This window comes from Lithobates pipiens, unplaced genomic scaffold (genome assembly GCF_037356315.1).
Source record: "Lithobates pipiens isolate NorthernLeopardFrog02 unplaced genomic scaffold, aLitPip1_a1.2 Scaffold_27, whole genome shotgun sequence".
Lineage (NCBI taxonomy): Eukaryota > Metazoa > Chordata > Amphibia > Anura > Ranidae > Lithobates > Lithobates pipiens.
In genome coordinates this window covers 110,640,255-110,654,194 of record NW_027507788.1, presented here as the reverse complement: position 1 = coordinate 110,654,194, position 13,940 = coordinate 110,640,255, and the positions used below count along the sequence as shown (strand labels likewise).

The window sequence follows — 13,940 nt, the reverse complement described above, 5'->3', positions numbered from 1 at the left end:
GACCAGGTTCGGGGCCACTCTGTGCAAAACGAGCTGCACAGTGGAGGTAAGCATAACGTTTGTTATTTTAAAAAAAATATTCCCTTTACAACCCCTTTATGTGAACCCGTTGATTTGCTTTGCATGGGCAAAACAGGGTTCACCTTTTAAAGCATTTGTTAACCTAAAAAAATAAATGGATCCTGCTCCTTTTAAAGCATGTTATACAGCAAAGTGTTTGTGCTGTGTAATTTGGCCCCCTGTAACACCTAAAAAACCTGGCTGACCATGCCAGTTCCTACCCTCCCCTCTGTAAACTGACCAGGGTGTATCATGGCTGCTGAGCCGTGACACCATGGTCAGTTTACGTGCCTCAGTCATCCGCAGCCCTGCTCCTGTCTCCTGTGTCCTCCTTCCCTCTCCCCTCCCTGTCTGTCAGCTTTTACCAGTATGAACTTAAGTCATGGTAATTTGATTGATGTTTTGGTAGCCAGTTGGCTGCGGTTGATATGTAGAAACAAGTTCTTAACATTTTGAAAATCTGCATCAAATCAGATGTGTCAAACTGGTTATTTGCTGTGTGGCAGTCTATTTTCTTTTTTTTTTATAACATCTCTTCATTCTGCATTATAGACTCGCATCACAGCCACCTGAGGAAGAAAAATGGTAAGATCCGACGACATCTGTACAAAATAAATTGTGAAATGATTTGCTTTAATATCAGTGGCACTTGGCAACATATTTCTTTGTTAGCCTGTAGTTACTAAAAATCACTCTCCACTACTGTTGAAATTTTCTATTTTAATCAAGAAAGAAGAAGCCGTATAATAGGCTGATCTCAGGTCTATTAATAAGGGGCCAGGAAAAAAGGCTTAGGATCTATATATTATTATTAAATCTCATAAAACATACTGCACCCTGAGCAAAAGAAAGGAAACAGAACTACATAGAAAAATTGGCTACCCGCAAGGGTAACCACTCTCAATTTATGAATATTCATATTGCTATCATTAGGCTAGGTCTTCTGTCAGGCTTCCAAATGGAGCTCTGATGACCATAAAAAGAGTGTTTCTTGCTAAAAGTGATGTTAAAGGCTCAATTTTTTTCCCCTGAAATAGGTTGAAACATCAGAACAGTCACATACCTTTGTAGGTTGATACCCACATTGTTTTTTTAACCATTTAAATGCCAACCTGTTAAAATGTATTTGTGTGCTTTTACTAATACATTTTGTATAAACAGAGCATTAGATTGGATCTTTATTTTATTGAGGGACATATATACAACACAATACAACACTATGAAGAGAGAGAATGCTGTCCTTTTTGGTTGAAGAGGTAAATGTAGAGGTGAGCAGATTGGTATCACAACACAGTGTGGTGGGTGTTTTAAGAACAAAGAGGAAAAGCAATAAGATTTCTTTCTGGCCTCTGGATCAGCTGTTATCCCAGTCGGTAATATCAGAGATTCACTTAGTGGAACAGAGGTTTGGCTCAAACCTTTTAAGGTTCCAGAACCAAACGGAGAGATAATATCCATTCTAGATCTCGAAGATCTGAATCGGCACTTGAACATCCGATCCTTTCATAATTCGATCGGCTGTGTCCATCCTGCAAGGAGGGGAGTTGCATATCTCCATGTGCCAAAGTTTCCCGCTTACCAGAAATTTCTGCGATTTGAAATATAAAATATTTTTTTCAGTTGTGGCCCTGCCATTCGTCTTAGCCACAGCACCACGAGTGTTCTGAAAGATTCTGGCACCTCCTTTAGCCAGGTTAAAGGCTCAAGGCATAACATCTACTTTTAATAGATCATTCAGTCTCAGGTCTAAAACCAGAGTCTGTGGGTGGGGGGGGGGGGGGGTAACTTTTTGTAAATCTGTTATTTGTAAATGGGCGTGTTTGTAGCCCTTAATTAACGGAATAGGTAGGGGAAAAAATTATATTTAAGGATTAAATGCTACAATGTTGAAAGGTGAAGAGACAATGAACAATAGTTGATTTAGGTCTCTCTAAAGTGTTCACTAAAGTAGCAGTAAATAAAATAAAACAAACAGAGTCTGATCTCAGCCGTAAATATCTGAAATCTCTAGGTTGGATTCTCAACCTAGGAAGATTCTCCTTAAAACCATAAAGGAGATTACGGTACTTGGGGGCTGGTTATAGATACCATACAGAAGAAGGTATTCTTACCCCAGGCAAGAATCAGTTCCATTGTAGGACTAACTCAACTTATGAAAACAAAGGAAAGTTCCTTCATTCGGCTGTGCAGGAGATTTTTAGGGTAAATGGTGGCCTCCTTCAACGCCATTCCTTACGTGCAGTTTTACTCAAAGACTGCTTCAAGACACCATCCTGTCGTTCTGGAATAAAAATTCAGGCCTTGTTTGTTTCCAGTAACGCTTGGCTCCCGACATAGTCAGAGCCTAAATTGGTGGTTGTTATCCAGCAAAAGGGAAAATCTTTATCCTAGAAGGTGTTAACAGATGCCAGCCTTCTAGGCTGGGGACCAGCCCTGGAAGAAGATTCTGTCCAGGGGAGATGGTCCAGATTAGAGGACCTTGCCTATCAAATTTTTTGGAAGATTCGGGCAGTACGCCTGGCCCTAGAATCTTGGCGGGCAGCCTGCGGGACTGTCCTGACAGGATTCAGTCTGGCAAGGCCACGGCGGTGGCTTACATCAATCACCAGGGGGGCACAAGGGGTTGTGCAGCCCAAAAAGAGGTGAATAATGCTTGGGCAGAACACAACATTCCTTGCTTATCAGCAATTCTAATTTTTCAGGTGTATTACTTGAGTCGCCAACAGTTATTTCGGGGAGAATGATCTCTTCACCCCGACATCTTCCTTGCGATATGTCAGAAGATGGGGTATTCCAGACATGGACCTATTCACGTCCAGATTCATCAACAAAGTCGACAATTTTATGTCGAGAACAAGAGGTCCGCTAACAGGCAGAACAGACGCATTAGTCTTCCCATGGGATCAGTTTTCACTGATCTATGCATTTCCTCCAGTTCTACTTCCGCGCCTTCTCCGCAGGATTAAGCAGGAACAAAAGGAGGAGATTCTGGCGGCCCCACAGCGAGTCCCAGAAGATTTACCTTCGGACTCTGCCATTATAGCCAGCCCTTCTTGCACAAGGTCTGGTATTTCATCCTTCCCGTACAGACGAAAAATTGAACTGACTGTTGAATTCCACTCTATAAAAGTTTGTGGGTGATCTACTTTGATTAATGCCAGGAAGCCGGCTTAGAGAATCGCTTACTATGGAGGTCTGGAAGGTGGATCCAGGGGTTGGCACCCCAGAGAGTATGTCATAGGCAGGATTCCTGATGTCCTGCATATGGGATCCGAAGTGAAGCTGATCTTGACGTCTATCAAGAGCCAGATCCCGGCCTTGTCAGAGTTTTTCCTGTGGCCTCTTGCTTCCCACTCTTGGTGCGTAGCTTATTCAGGGGGTAACACATTTATTCCCTCTATCAAGGCACCTCTAAATCCTTGGGATTTAAGATTGGTCTCATCTGCTTTGCTTAGTCAGTTGAACCTTACGAGAAATTCCCTTGGTTCTTTTGACTAGACAGATAATCTTTTCTGCTTATCATTTCTTCTGCTAGAAGAGTATCGGAACTAACAGCTCTGTCTTATAAGAGCCATATTTCATCACGCATAAGGATGAGGTGGTTTTATGTCCTCATCCTGAATTCCTACCAAAAGTGGTAACAGGTTTTCATTTAAACCAAGTTATTATTCTTCCTTCTTTTTCCCCAGAGCCTAAATCTGGGTTAGAGAAAGCACTACATTCTCTTGATGTAGTAAGAGCAATCAGAGTCTATTTAAAGGCGGCCGCTCAGGTTTGCAAAACATAGGTTTTGTTTGTACTGCCAGAGGGTCCAAGATGTGGACAGGCAGCATCAAGATCCATATTTTTCAAATAGATTTGTCAAGTGATTGTTCAAGCTTCAGCCTAAATAAGAAAATTCTTCCTTCTCAGGTTAAGAGCACACTCGTCCCGGGCGATTAGTGCCTCTTGGGTGGTGCATCATCAGGCCTCTATGGCTCAGATCTGTAAGACTGCGACTTGGTCTTCGGTTCATACATTTATCAGATTTTATCAAATTGATATTAACCTCCCTGGCGGTATGATTCAGTCTGGAATAAGGTGCTGAAAGCGGTACAATTATTTTGCATGGAAATTTGGCTTTTATTTTGTAGTCCTGTAATTCTTAAAAATAACGCTCTGAAATCTCTTCAAACCAGAGTCTAGCGGACATCCCGGGTATGATAAAGTTTATAATATAATAAAGAATAATAAAAATTATTCAATAATGTAATCAAATCCCCCAAAAAACTGAAAAAGGGACATGTTTTGGTTGCTATGGACAATCTCCAAATTCCAGGCAGAAAAAACAGTATTTATAATATAAAAGCGCATGCAGGGCACTGCACAGACCACTAGGGACAAAGGGGGTGTGTATTTTTTAATACAGCACTGTAATCTGTAAGATTACAGTGCTGTGTGTGTTTTGTGTGTTTTTACTTTTTTGAATTTGCCGCCGTTCTCCGCTCCCGTGCGTCGTAACGTCGCAGGGAACGGAGCTCGGCGGCATTCGGCACTGTGAATCGAGCGCAGGACGGCTCAATCACACAGCGCGGCGGACATCGCTGGATCCAGGGGACAAGGTGAGTAACTCTCCCTGTGTCCTCCCCTGCATCGAGCGGTGCGATCCCGAGTCTGGCTGGGGGTTACCACTCCTGTAATGAAAATCCCAACCCGAGCCAGACTCGGGATTACCGCTAGGAAGGTTAAAGGTCATGAGGATATTGCCTTCGGGCACAGCATATACTGCAGGCTGCCGTATGAGTCCTCTGGCCTCCTGTTTCTTGTTATGCCCCCCCCTTCAGTTACCATTGCTATGGGACATCCCACATAGTAATTACTATGGCTCTGTGTCCCCTGATGTAAGAAAAGAAAACAGGATTTTTAAAAATGGCCTACCTGTAAAATCCTTTTCTTTGATGTACATCAGGGGACACAGAGGTCCCTTCTTATACACTTGTATTGCTTGGCTACAAAACGGAAGACTCCCAGTAATGGGAGGGGTTATATGGGGGAGAAAATAAAAGGGATTTTACAGGTGATCTGTTTTAAAAATCCTACTTTATTTTTTATTTTTTACATTTTGGATAGAAGAGGAACCCCCATCAGATGAATTCCTCTCCCCCCCCCCCCCCCATCATCTGTGTCCCATAGCAGAGATTTCCCTTCCCTTCACTTCCTGTCAATTAGCCAAACAGGAATTGGAAGGAAATCTCTACAAATTAACCACTTTCAGACCGGACCATTTTGCTGGTCAATGACCAGAGGTCTTTTTACAATTTGGCACTGCGCTGCTTTAACTGGTAATTGCGCGGTCATGCAATGTTGTACCCAAACAAAATTTGCGTCCTTTTCTTCCCACAAATAGAGCTTTCTTTTAAAGGTATTTGACTGACTCTGCGATTTTCATTTTTTTGCGATATAAACATAAAAAGACCGCAAATTTTGAAAAAAAATGATATTTTCTAATTTTTGTTATTAGAAAAATCCAATAAACTCAATTTTAGTCATACATTTAGGCCAAAATGTATTCAGCCACATGTCTTTGGTAAAAAAAAAGTCAATAATTGTATATTTATTGGTTTGCGCAAAAGTTGTCACATCTACAAACTAAGGTACGTTTTCTGGAATTTACGCAGCTTTTAGTTTACGACTGCCTATCTCATTTCTTGAGGTGCTAAAATGGCAGGGCAGTACAAAAGCCCCCCAAATGACCCCATTTTGGAAAGTAGACCCCCTAAGGAAATTGATAAGTGGCATGTTGAGCCCATTGAATATTTTATTTTTTTGCCTCAAGCGATTGAATAATGACAAAAAAAAAATATTTTTTTTTTTTTTTTACACAAAGTTGTCACTAAATGATATATTGCTCACACATGCTATGGGCATATGTGAAATGACACCCCAAAATAAATTCTGCTGCTTCTCCTGAGTACGGGGATACCACATATGTGGGACTTTTTGGGAGCCTAGCCGCGTACGGGGCCCCGAAAACCAAGCACCGCCTTCAGGCTTTCTAAGGGCGTAAATTTTTGATTTCACTTCTCACTACCTATTACAGTTTTGAAGGCCATAAAATGCCAAGATGGCACAAAACCCCCACAAATGACCCCATTTTAGAAAGTAGACACCCCAAGCTATTTGCTGAGAGGCATGTTGAGTCCATGGAATATTTTATATTTTGCCACAAGTTGCGGGAAAATTACAAACTTTTTTTTTTTTTTTTCACAAAGTTGTCACTAAATGATATATTGCTCACGCATGCCATGGGCATATGTGAAATGACACCCCAAAATAAATTCTGCTGCTTCTCCTGAGTACGGGGATACCACATATGTGGGACTTTTTGGGAGCCTAGCCGCGTACGGGGCCCCGAAAACCAAGCACCGCCTTCAGGCTTTCTAAGGGCGTTACAGTTTTAAAGGCCATAAAATGCCAAGATGGCACAAACCCCCCCCAAATGACCCCATTTTGGAAAGTAGACACCCCTAAATTTAGGGGTACACTAGTGAGACTAGGTAATAAATGGCGGGTGCCCTGAAACCATAAAAAAATAACTAACCATCCAGCGTCACCTGTAACAGTTATATGGTGATCACTGGTGAAAGGGTTAACTAGGGGGCAATCAGGGGGCTTTATGCGGTAGTATATGGGGGTCCCTGGCGCTATAAAAAGCTGCGGCGAACCTAAATACCTACCTGCCTAACTAGCGTCACCTGTGACACTAATACAGCGATCAGAAAAATGATCGCTTATTAGGCTGGGTTCACACTGGAGCGATGTGGGAACGCCACGAATCCGCGGTGGGTTCCCGCATCGCATGCCTCCCGGCGGCAGTTCACACTGCCCTATGCGAACTGCTGGGAGTGTCAGTGAAATGTTAATGACACCCCCAGATCAGTTCGCATATCGCAGTGCGATCTGCAAACTCGGATCGCATGGTGTGAACACCCATGCGATCCGATTCTGCTGCGGGCCAAAAAAAGGGTCCCGTGCGAATTTGCGGCGGGTGCGATGCGAATTCAGCCATACTATCTGTATGGCTGAACTCGAATCGCACAGAGATCGGATGTGATTTGCACTGCAGTGCGGTGCGAATCACATTCGTTCTCATAAACCGCTGCAATGTGAACCCAGCGTTAGTGACACTGGCGACGGGGGGTGATCACGGGGTTAAACCTTTATTGGGGGGGTTAGGGGGGTACATTAGAACTAAAGGGGGCTAACCCTAACTGCCCTAACAGTTATTACAGTCACAAATGACACCAATGCAAAAAAAAAAAATGACATTGGTGTCACTGTGACTGGGGGGCAGGGGTAATTGGGGGGGGTGATCGGGGGGGTGTGAGTGTGCCTGGCATGTTCTACTGTGAAGTGTCGTGTTGGTGCAACTCACCGATCCTCTCTCCTCGGTGTCGGAACGAAAAATACCGACACGGAGGAGAGATTACATCACTTCCTCTCCTGTGTTTACATTACAGGAGAGGAAGTGATGTCACGAAGGATTTCTATTCGTCGGGAGCGATCGCGAGGGGGTGGCCATGAATGAATGGCCGCCCCCTCATCCCGGATCGCTCGCGAACGAATACCGACCGCCGCAGGCACCGGGCGGGGGCCCGATCGGGCCCCCGACCCGCGGGAAGGCCGGGACGTACAGGTACGCCCATATGCCTGCCCGTGCCATTCTGTCGACGTACATCGTCGTGCGCCGGTCGGGAAGTGGTTAAAGGAATTCCTTGGTGACCCCCAGGTCACCAGAATTAGTGTCCCCACTGGAAGATTTCCACTTTTACTTTTGTGGGGCAACCCAAAATTTGGGATTTTCTTTTACTTTCAGTGATGATGGTAAACGGGACAGATAGAGAGGATGAATCTCCTTAAGGCTGGATTCACACTTCTGCGAATCCATCCAGTTCATCCAATGACAGGAGAGTGAGCCCGGCTCTCAATGCAGCCGGTTCACACAACTCCGGGACGGCCACGGTCTGCATTTGGAAAGGGTCCTGTGCTTCTTTGGTTCCAATTCAGGTGCAAATTCAGCCAAAATTTTGGGCCCAACTAGCACCTGAATAGGTGTGTGTGTGTGTGTGTGTGTGTGTGTGTGTGTGTGTGTGTGTGTGTGTGTGTGTGTGTGTGTGTGTGTGTGTGTGTTAGTTAACCCAGCCTAATGGGGTCAAAGACGGAAATAAAAACCTGACAGGTGTTCTAGTCCCTCTAGACTCTATCCAAAACAAAGTTTTGTATGTAGTTATACTGCAATATTAAATCAAAAAGCATACATTTTATAATATTGCAGCCTACCGATTCCTAGATGTCATGACTGCATTTGTTTTATTTTTTAAGCTTTCTTCTATTTTCCTCTGGTGATCCAGCCAGAAAGTCTGTTTTTCAAAAGAACATGCTCTCTTCCAAATATGTCAGTTTACAGGGTTTAGACAAACAGTTTACCACTGACAGGGGTGCTTACAATGATCGGCTTTTATTTATGTAAAACCTTTATCCATAAAGGGAAAAAGTTTGTTGTAACTGCATTGTGAGCTAAAGTTTGACTTCAGTGTGTTAGTGTATTTAAATCTGCTAGTGCATCCGACACTCCCCTATCCCCAGACTGACGATTCTGCTGTCTGCTGTGCTCCTGTGCTGTTTCATCCAGTGTGGGGCACTTTCATAAAGGAGGTGTATTACTGGCCAAATCACCAAGTGAAAATAGAGGGGAACCTAAAAAACAAAAACTATTTTACACCCACTGCATTTAATGATTGGTAAGCTGAAATCTATTACTGTTTTTGTTTTGGGTTCAATACCACTATAAAGAGTAGGTAAACCCTGGTGGGTTTTACTTCCTCTTTTGCTTGCTGCAAAGCCTGCAAATTAAAACCATAATGGGCTAGTATACATCACATACTAGCCCATTATATGCCACTTACCTACAAAAGATTCCAGCGGTGTCCCCTGTGTAGGCAGCGTCCATCTTCTGGCCCCTCTTCCTTCCGGGCCGCGGACTCCGACTCTGTGATTCGCCGGAGCCAAGTCACGTCACTCCGATGCATGGGCACGGGAGCCTTCGATTAACGACATGGGCTAGGGAAGAAATTGCACTTCGTTTTGTTTCTTCCCTGCACATGCGCCGTTGGAATTTTGGTGGACTACAAGTGAAATATCTCCTAAACTGCGCACGTTTAGGAGATATTTTCACTTCCTATAGGTAAGCCTTATTCTAGGCTTACCTATAGGTAGAGGTCCAAAAAGTGTTTTTTTTTTTTAGGGGTCATTGAAATGAATTGCTTTTGCTGTGACCTAATTGTTTTTGTGAATTACTATGATCTTATTTAAAAATGCCATCCCATTTCAGTTTGGCAATGTTATTGAATCTAATCTGCCTTCCTCTGCATTGCAACTCACGCCGAATACTGCCGTTGTGCCCCTGGAGGCCTATTGAAAAGTTGTTTATTGCTTATATTCTCAAAGTTGATCAAATGGGTTTAGATTTATTTGAAGTGTATCTCTAGTTAAAACTTTTTTGTTTCCCATAGACTAGGAATATAACCCCTGTCAGTTGTCTATTTTGCTGTGTGTATCCTAATGGAGAGCGTTGCCTTCATCTCCTGTTGCAGACACACACCAGGAAGTGTAAGGAAATCTCCTCTGATATATCACTGGAACAGATGTTCTCATTGAAAGAGTCATGGACATCCTTATCATTTTGTATTTCCTACCACTTTTTGGCAGGGGGTCTAATGCTTCCACATTATATCCATATCTTTTAAAAAAAAGTTGTTAGAGATGCACTTTATTATTAAGCTTTTATGTTTTTTTACTATAGCCCAATTCCCAAAAAGTTGAGACGCTGAGTAAATTTACATAAAAACAGAATGCACTGATTTGCAAATTTCATAAACGTGTGTATATATATATATATATATATATATATATATATATATATATATATATATATAATGTGTGTGTGTATATTTTAATACAAACGCTTTTTATTTAGGATTTGAACAGAAAAAATGTATAAAGCAGTTTAGTTATATAAAAGACAATTAGGACATACTGGGGTGCAATCTAAGTGACATAATAAACTCATGTATAGGATCTAACTGGTAGTTTCAGGTCACATTGGGAGACATCTTTGGTCACCATATAAATAAATAAAATAAAGATTTTAAGATGGTAGAGAGAAAGAAAAACAAAACTTAAGAAAAATAGAAAACACTCGGTATAATAGCTTGATGGAGACGCGGTACTTCAGAGGGCAGATGTGTGTTGCATTGAGGCATGCTGGGGAGCACTTGGCGAATATAGGTTCCAAGTAGTTTAGTTAAAACAAAGGACCATATGAAGACCAACTTGACCACTTATTGTGGAATATATGCATTGTGTCCATTATAGTGTGGTTAATTTGTTCCATTAATTTAATGGATTCCATTCTCTGAAGCACTTGGGCCCAGATATCCGTTGGGGAGCGCCAATTCATTATAGCCCACAGGATAGCACAGAATATGTTTACCAGTTTGAGTAGGTGGAGGTATATCTGGTATAGGGTTGAAAAGTAAACACATTGGGGCTGTTAATGTGACCATGGCACCTGATATGTGTGCAACCCTGGTTGCTGCCTGAGACCATATGTGTTGCGATTGTGGACAGATCCAAAAGGTATGGCATAAAGTGCCCAGATCCTGACACCCTCTAAATCAAATAGCTGGGACTCTAGGGTAAAATTTATGCACTCTATCTGGGATGAAATACCACCACTTGTGTAACTTGACTACAGTCTCTTTTACGGCCATGGCTCCCGCATTTATGCATGTTACTCAGCGTGTCTGACCATTCTTCCATAGAAAATACCTGGTCCACATCAGTTTCACAACGGGTCATGGCCGTCGATTTCTCTAGGAGGTCAAAACCGTTAAGGTGGCTGTATAACATAGAAATGGTCCCTCTGTACCTGGACATATTAAGGCATACATTTTCATAAAGGGAAAATACAGGATTGCCATGCAGCTTGAAAAGTGATTTTGAAAAAATTTATTTACTTTCTCGTAACTTCATGGGACACAGAGACTCAGTAATTACTGATGGGTTATAGGGTATCACTAGGTGATTGGAAACTGGCACACCCTAAACAGGAAGTTCATTCCCCCCCCCCCCCCACTTACTGGTGGTACCTCAGTTTTTTTGCCAGTGTCTTAGGTGTTGGTCAGAAGTAAAGATGTGCTGTGCTGATCTCCGCTGGAATATCCTCACTGCGGCCAACCGGATCCATTCAAGGTGTCTTTTCCAGGCCGAATTGGATGACACCCGGGCCTTGTGTCTGAAGAAACAAGGTTTTACCTGTAATGCTTCTCTTTTTAGAGAGCTGGACCCCGGGATCCAGTATTTGTTTTTTTCAGCCATATTCCTGGCGGGATGCTTTACAGGCCCAGAACTGGGGATCCCCCTATTCAAGGGGACCCCAGTCTCTGAAGTTTTTTTCCTAAACAGAGCCCACCGTGAGAGGTGAAGATTGGATCTGTTCAAACCCTACAGCTGGATAAGCTAAGGGAGACTCCTCAAGAATTTTTCTAATTCTAGTAGGTTTTCTCCTACTGTATATGCTATGCCTAAAGTCACCACCGGGGGCTGCCAAGAACATACCTTTCATGCCTGTTCTGTCTGCTTGGTGTCCACGCTCTACGCTCCCCCAGCAAGTAAGGGTTTTTTGTTTTGTTTTTGGGACTCTCCCTACACAGATTAGGGGGCTGAAGCAAGCCTGGGCAGAGCGGTAGCATACTGCACCACCCGCCGCTGCCATTACAGCGGCTTCACATCCACCGCCCCTTCTCTGAACTACAATGCTCAGCAGTCAGTGCATTTTTTTTTGGTACCTCTATCTTTTGATGCTTTGCACTAGGAGTAGAAGAGGTACAAATACCCCGAAGAGTAGGATCTCAAAGGGGTCCCTTTCAGGCTCTGGCCAACTGATAAAAAATTGAAATTCCTATTAAAAAAAAAAATTCTCCTTGGCAGGTTCAGTAGCTCAACCTGCAGTGGCAGCAATTGGAGTCTGTCAATATTTGAGAAACCATGTTAAACAGGTGCTAAAAGTTTTACCTGAACAGCAAGCTCGGGGGTTGGCCAACCTACCAGCGGCTTTGTGTTTTTCTATTGATGCTATCGGAGATTATATCCTCCAGACCTCTCACCTTACGTTTGGGTTGGTACATATGCGTAGAATCTTATGGTTGAAAAATTGGTCAGCCGAATCACCATTTAAGAAACTCCTGTCTGGATTTCCCTTTCATGGTGCAAGACTGTTTGGAGAGGCTTTGTACAATTAAATCCAAAGGATCTCTAGTGGGAAAAGCACCCTTTTACCAGTCAAGAAAAGGAGTAAACGTCCCTCCTTTAAACGGGCTCTTTTTCCAGTGCCAGGGGCATCAGCCTCCAGGCTGTCACAATGGCCTCCTCTGTCAGGCTCAAAGGTTAAACCTCAGTCAACCCCAGGGACAAAAGAAGTCCTGGGGGAGGTTTTCAAAACAAAACACTAAGCCCTCCTTATGAAGGGGCGCCCCCGCTTGCTCGAGTGGGGGGAAGACTGCTAAAGTCCTCTGGGCTCTGGCAGGAGGAATTTCGGGACAGATGGGTGGTCTCCACAATAACTCTAGGTTACAAACTAGAATTCCCTTCTCGTTTCCTCAGATCAAATGTACCCAGAGACCCAGAGAAAAAGAAGTCTCTCTTGCGTTGGAGCGACTATTGTCGTAAAACATTATCGTGGTAGTTCCCACACAAGAGCAGGGATTGGGGTTTTATTCAAACATTTTCACGGTACCAATGCCAAATGGAGATGTCAGACCCATTATAGATCTCAAAGATCTAAACCGATTTCTAAAAATACGGTCCTTTTACATGGAATCAATCTGATCGGTAGTATCCATCCTACAAGGAGGAGAACTTCTGCCATCAATAGACATCAAGGATGCATACCTGCATGTACCTATTTTCCCTGCTCATCAAAAATACCTGCGTTTTGAAGTAGAAAAACGCCACTTTCAGTTTGTAGCTCTGCCTTTCGGGCTAGCTACTGCAGCTCGGGTGTTTACAAAAATCTTGGCCACTCCTCTGGCCAGATTAAGGACCCAAGGCATAACAGTAACGGCATACCTAGATGACCTTCTCTTCATAGACTGGTCGGTAGCCCGCTTGGACCAAAATTTGGTCACCACAATCAACTACCTGAAATGCCTAGGTTGGGTCCTCAAATTAGAGAAGTCTTCTTTAAAACCAGTAAGAAGACTAGAGTATTTGGGTCTGGTCATAGATACAGCCCAGAAGAGGGTATTTCTACCCCAAGCAAAGATCAGTGCTATAAAAGAACTGATTCAGGTAGTCAGGGCAAAGAAGAGTCCTTCTATTCGCCTTTTGTATGAGGTTGCTGGGGAAGATGGTGGCTTCATTCGAAGTAGTTCCCTACGCTCAGTTTCATTCCCCTACAGTGCGTCAGAGCCTCGGTGGTTGATACCCGAAAATCGGCGAAAAGGAAAATCCTTTTAGCCAGTTCCCTGGACAGTGGTAACAGATGCCAGTCTTTCGGGTTGGGGGGGCAGTTCTAGAATGGTCGACTGTCCAAGGGAGATGGTCCAAGACCGAGAGGACCTTACCCATCAACATTCTGGAGATCCGTGCGGTGTATCTAGCCCTAAAGGCCTGGACACTTGGGTTGAAGGGTTGCCCTGTCAGGATCCAGTCCAACAATGCCAGAGTAGTGGCTTATATCAATCACCAAGGAGGCACCAAGAGTCATGCAGCTCAGGGAGAAGTAAACCAGATCTTAATCTGGGCAGAAAAACATGTGCCGTGCATATCGGCAATCTTCA

At 43.5% G+C, this 13,940-nt stretch overlaps 1 protein-coding gene across 5 annotated transcripts in view; it reads left to right on the top strand.

The window, feature by feature from the left end:
* ARHGEF12 (Rho guanine nucleotide exchange factor 12) overlaps positions 1 to 13,940 on the top strand; it is a 428,628-nt gene that overhangs the window by 223,607 nt on the left and 191,081 nt on the right. For all 5 annotated transcript variants that reach the window (XM_077457372.1, XM_077457369.1, XM_077457370.1 and 2 more), the window contains one exon: positions 613 to 645. In XM_077457372.1, the coding sequence (XP_077313498.1) occupies positions 613 to 645 (33 nt within the window). The remainder of the gene's footprint in view (positions 1 to 612; positions 646 to 13,940) is intronic.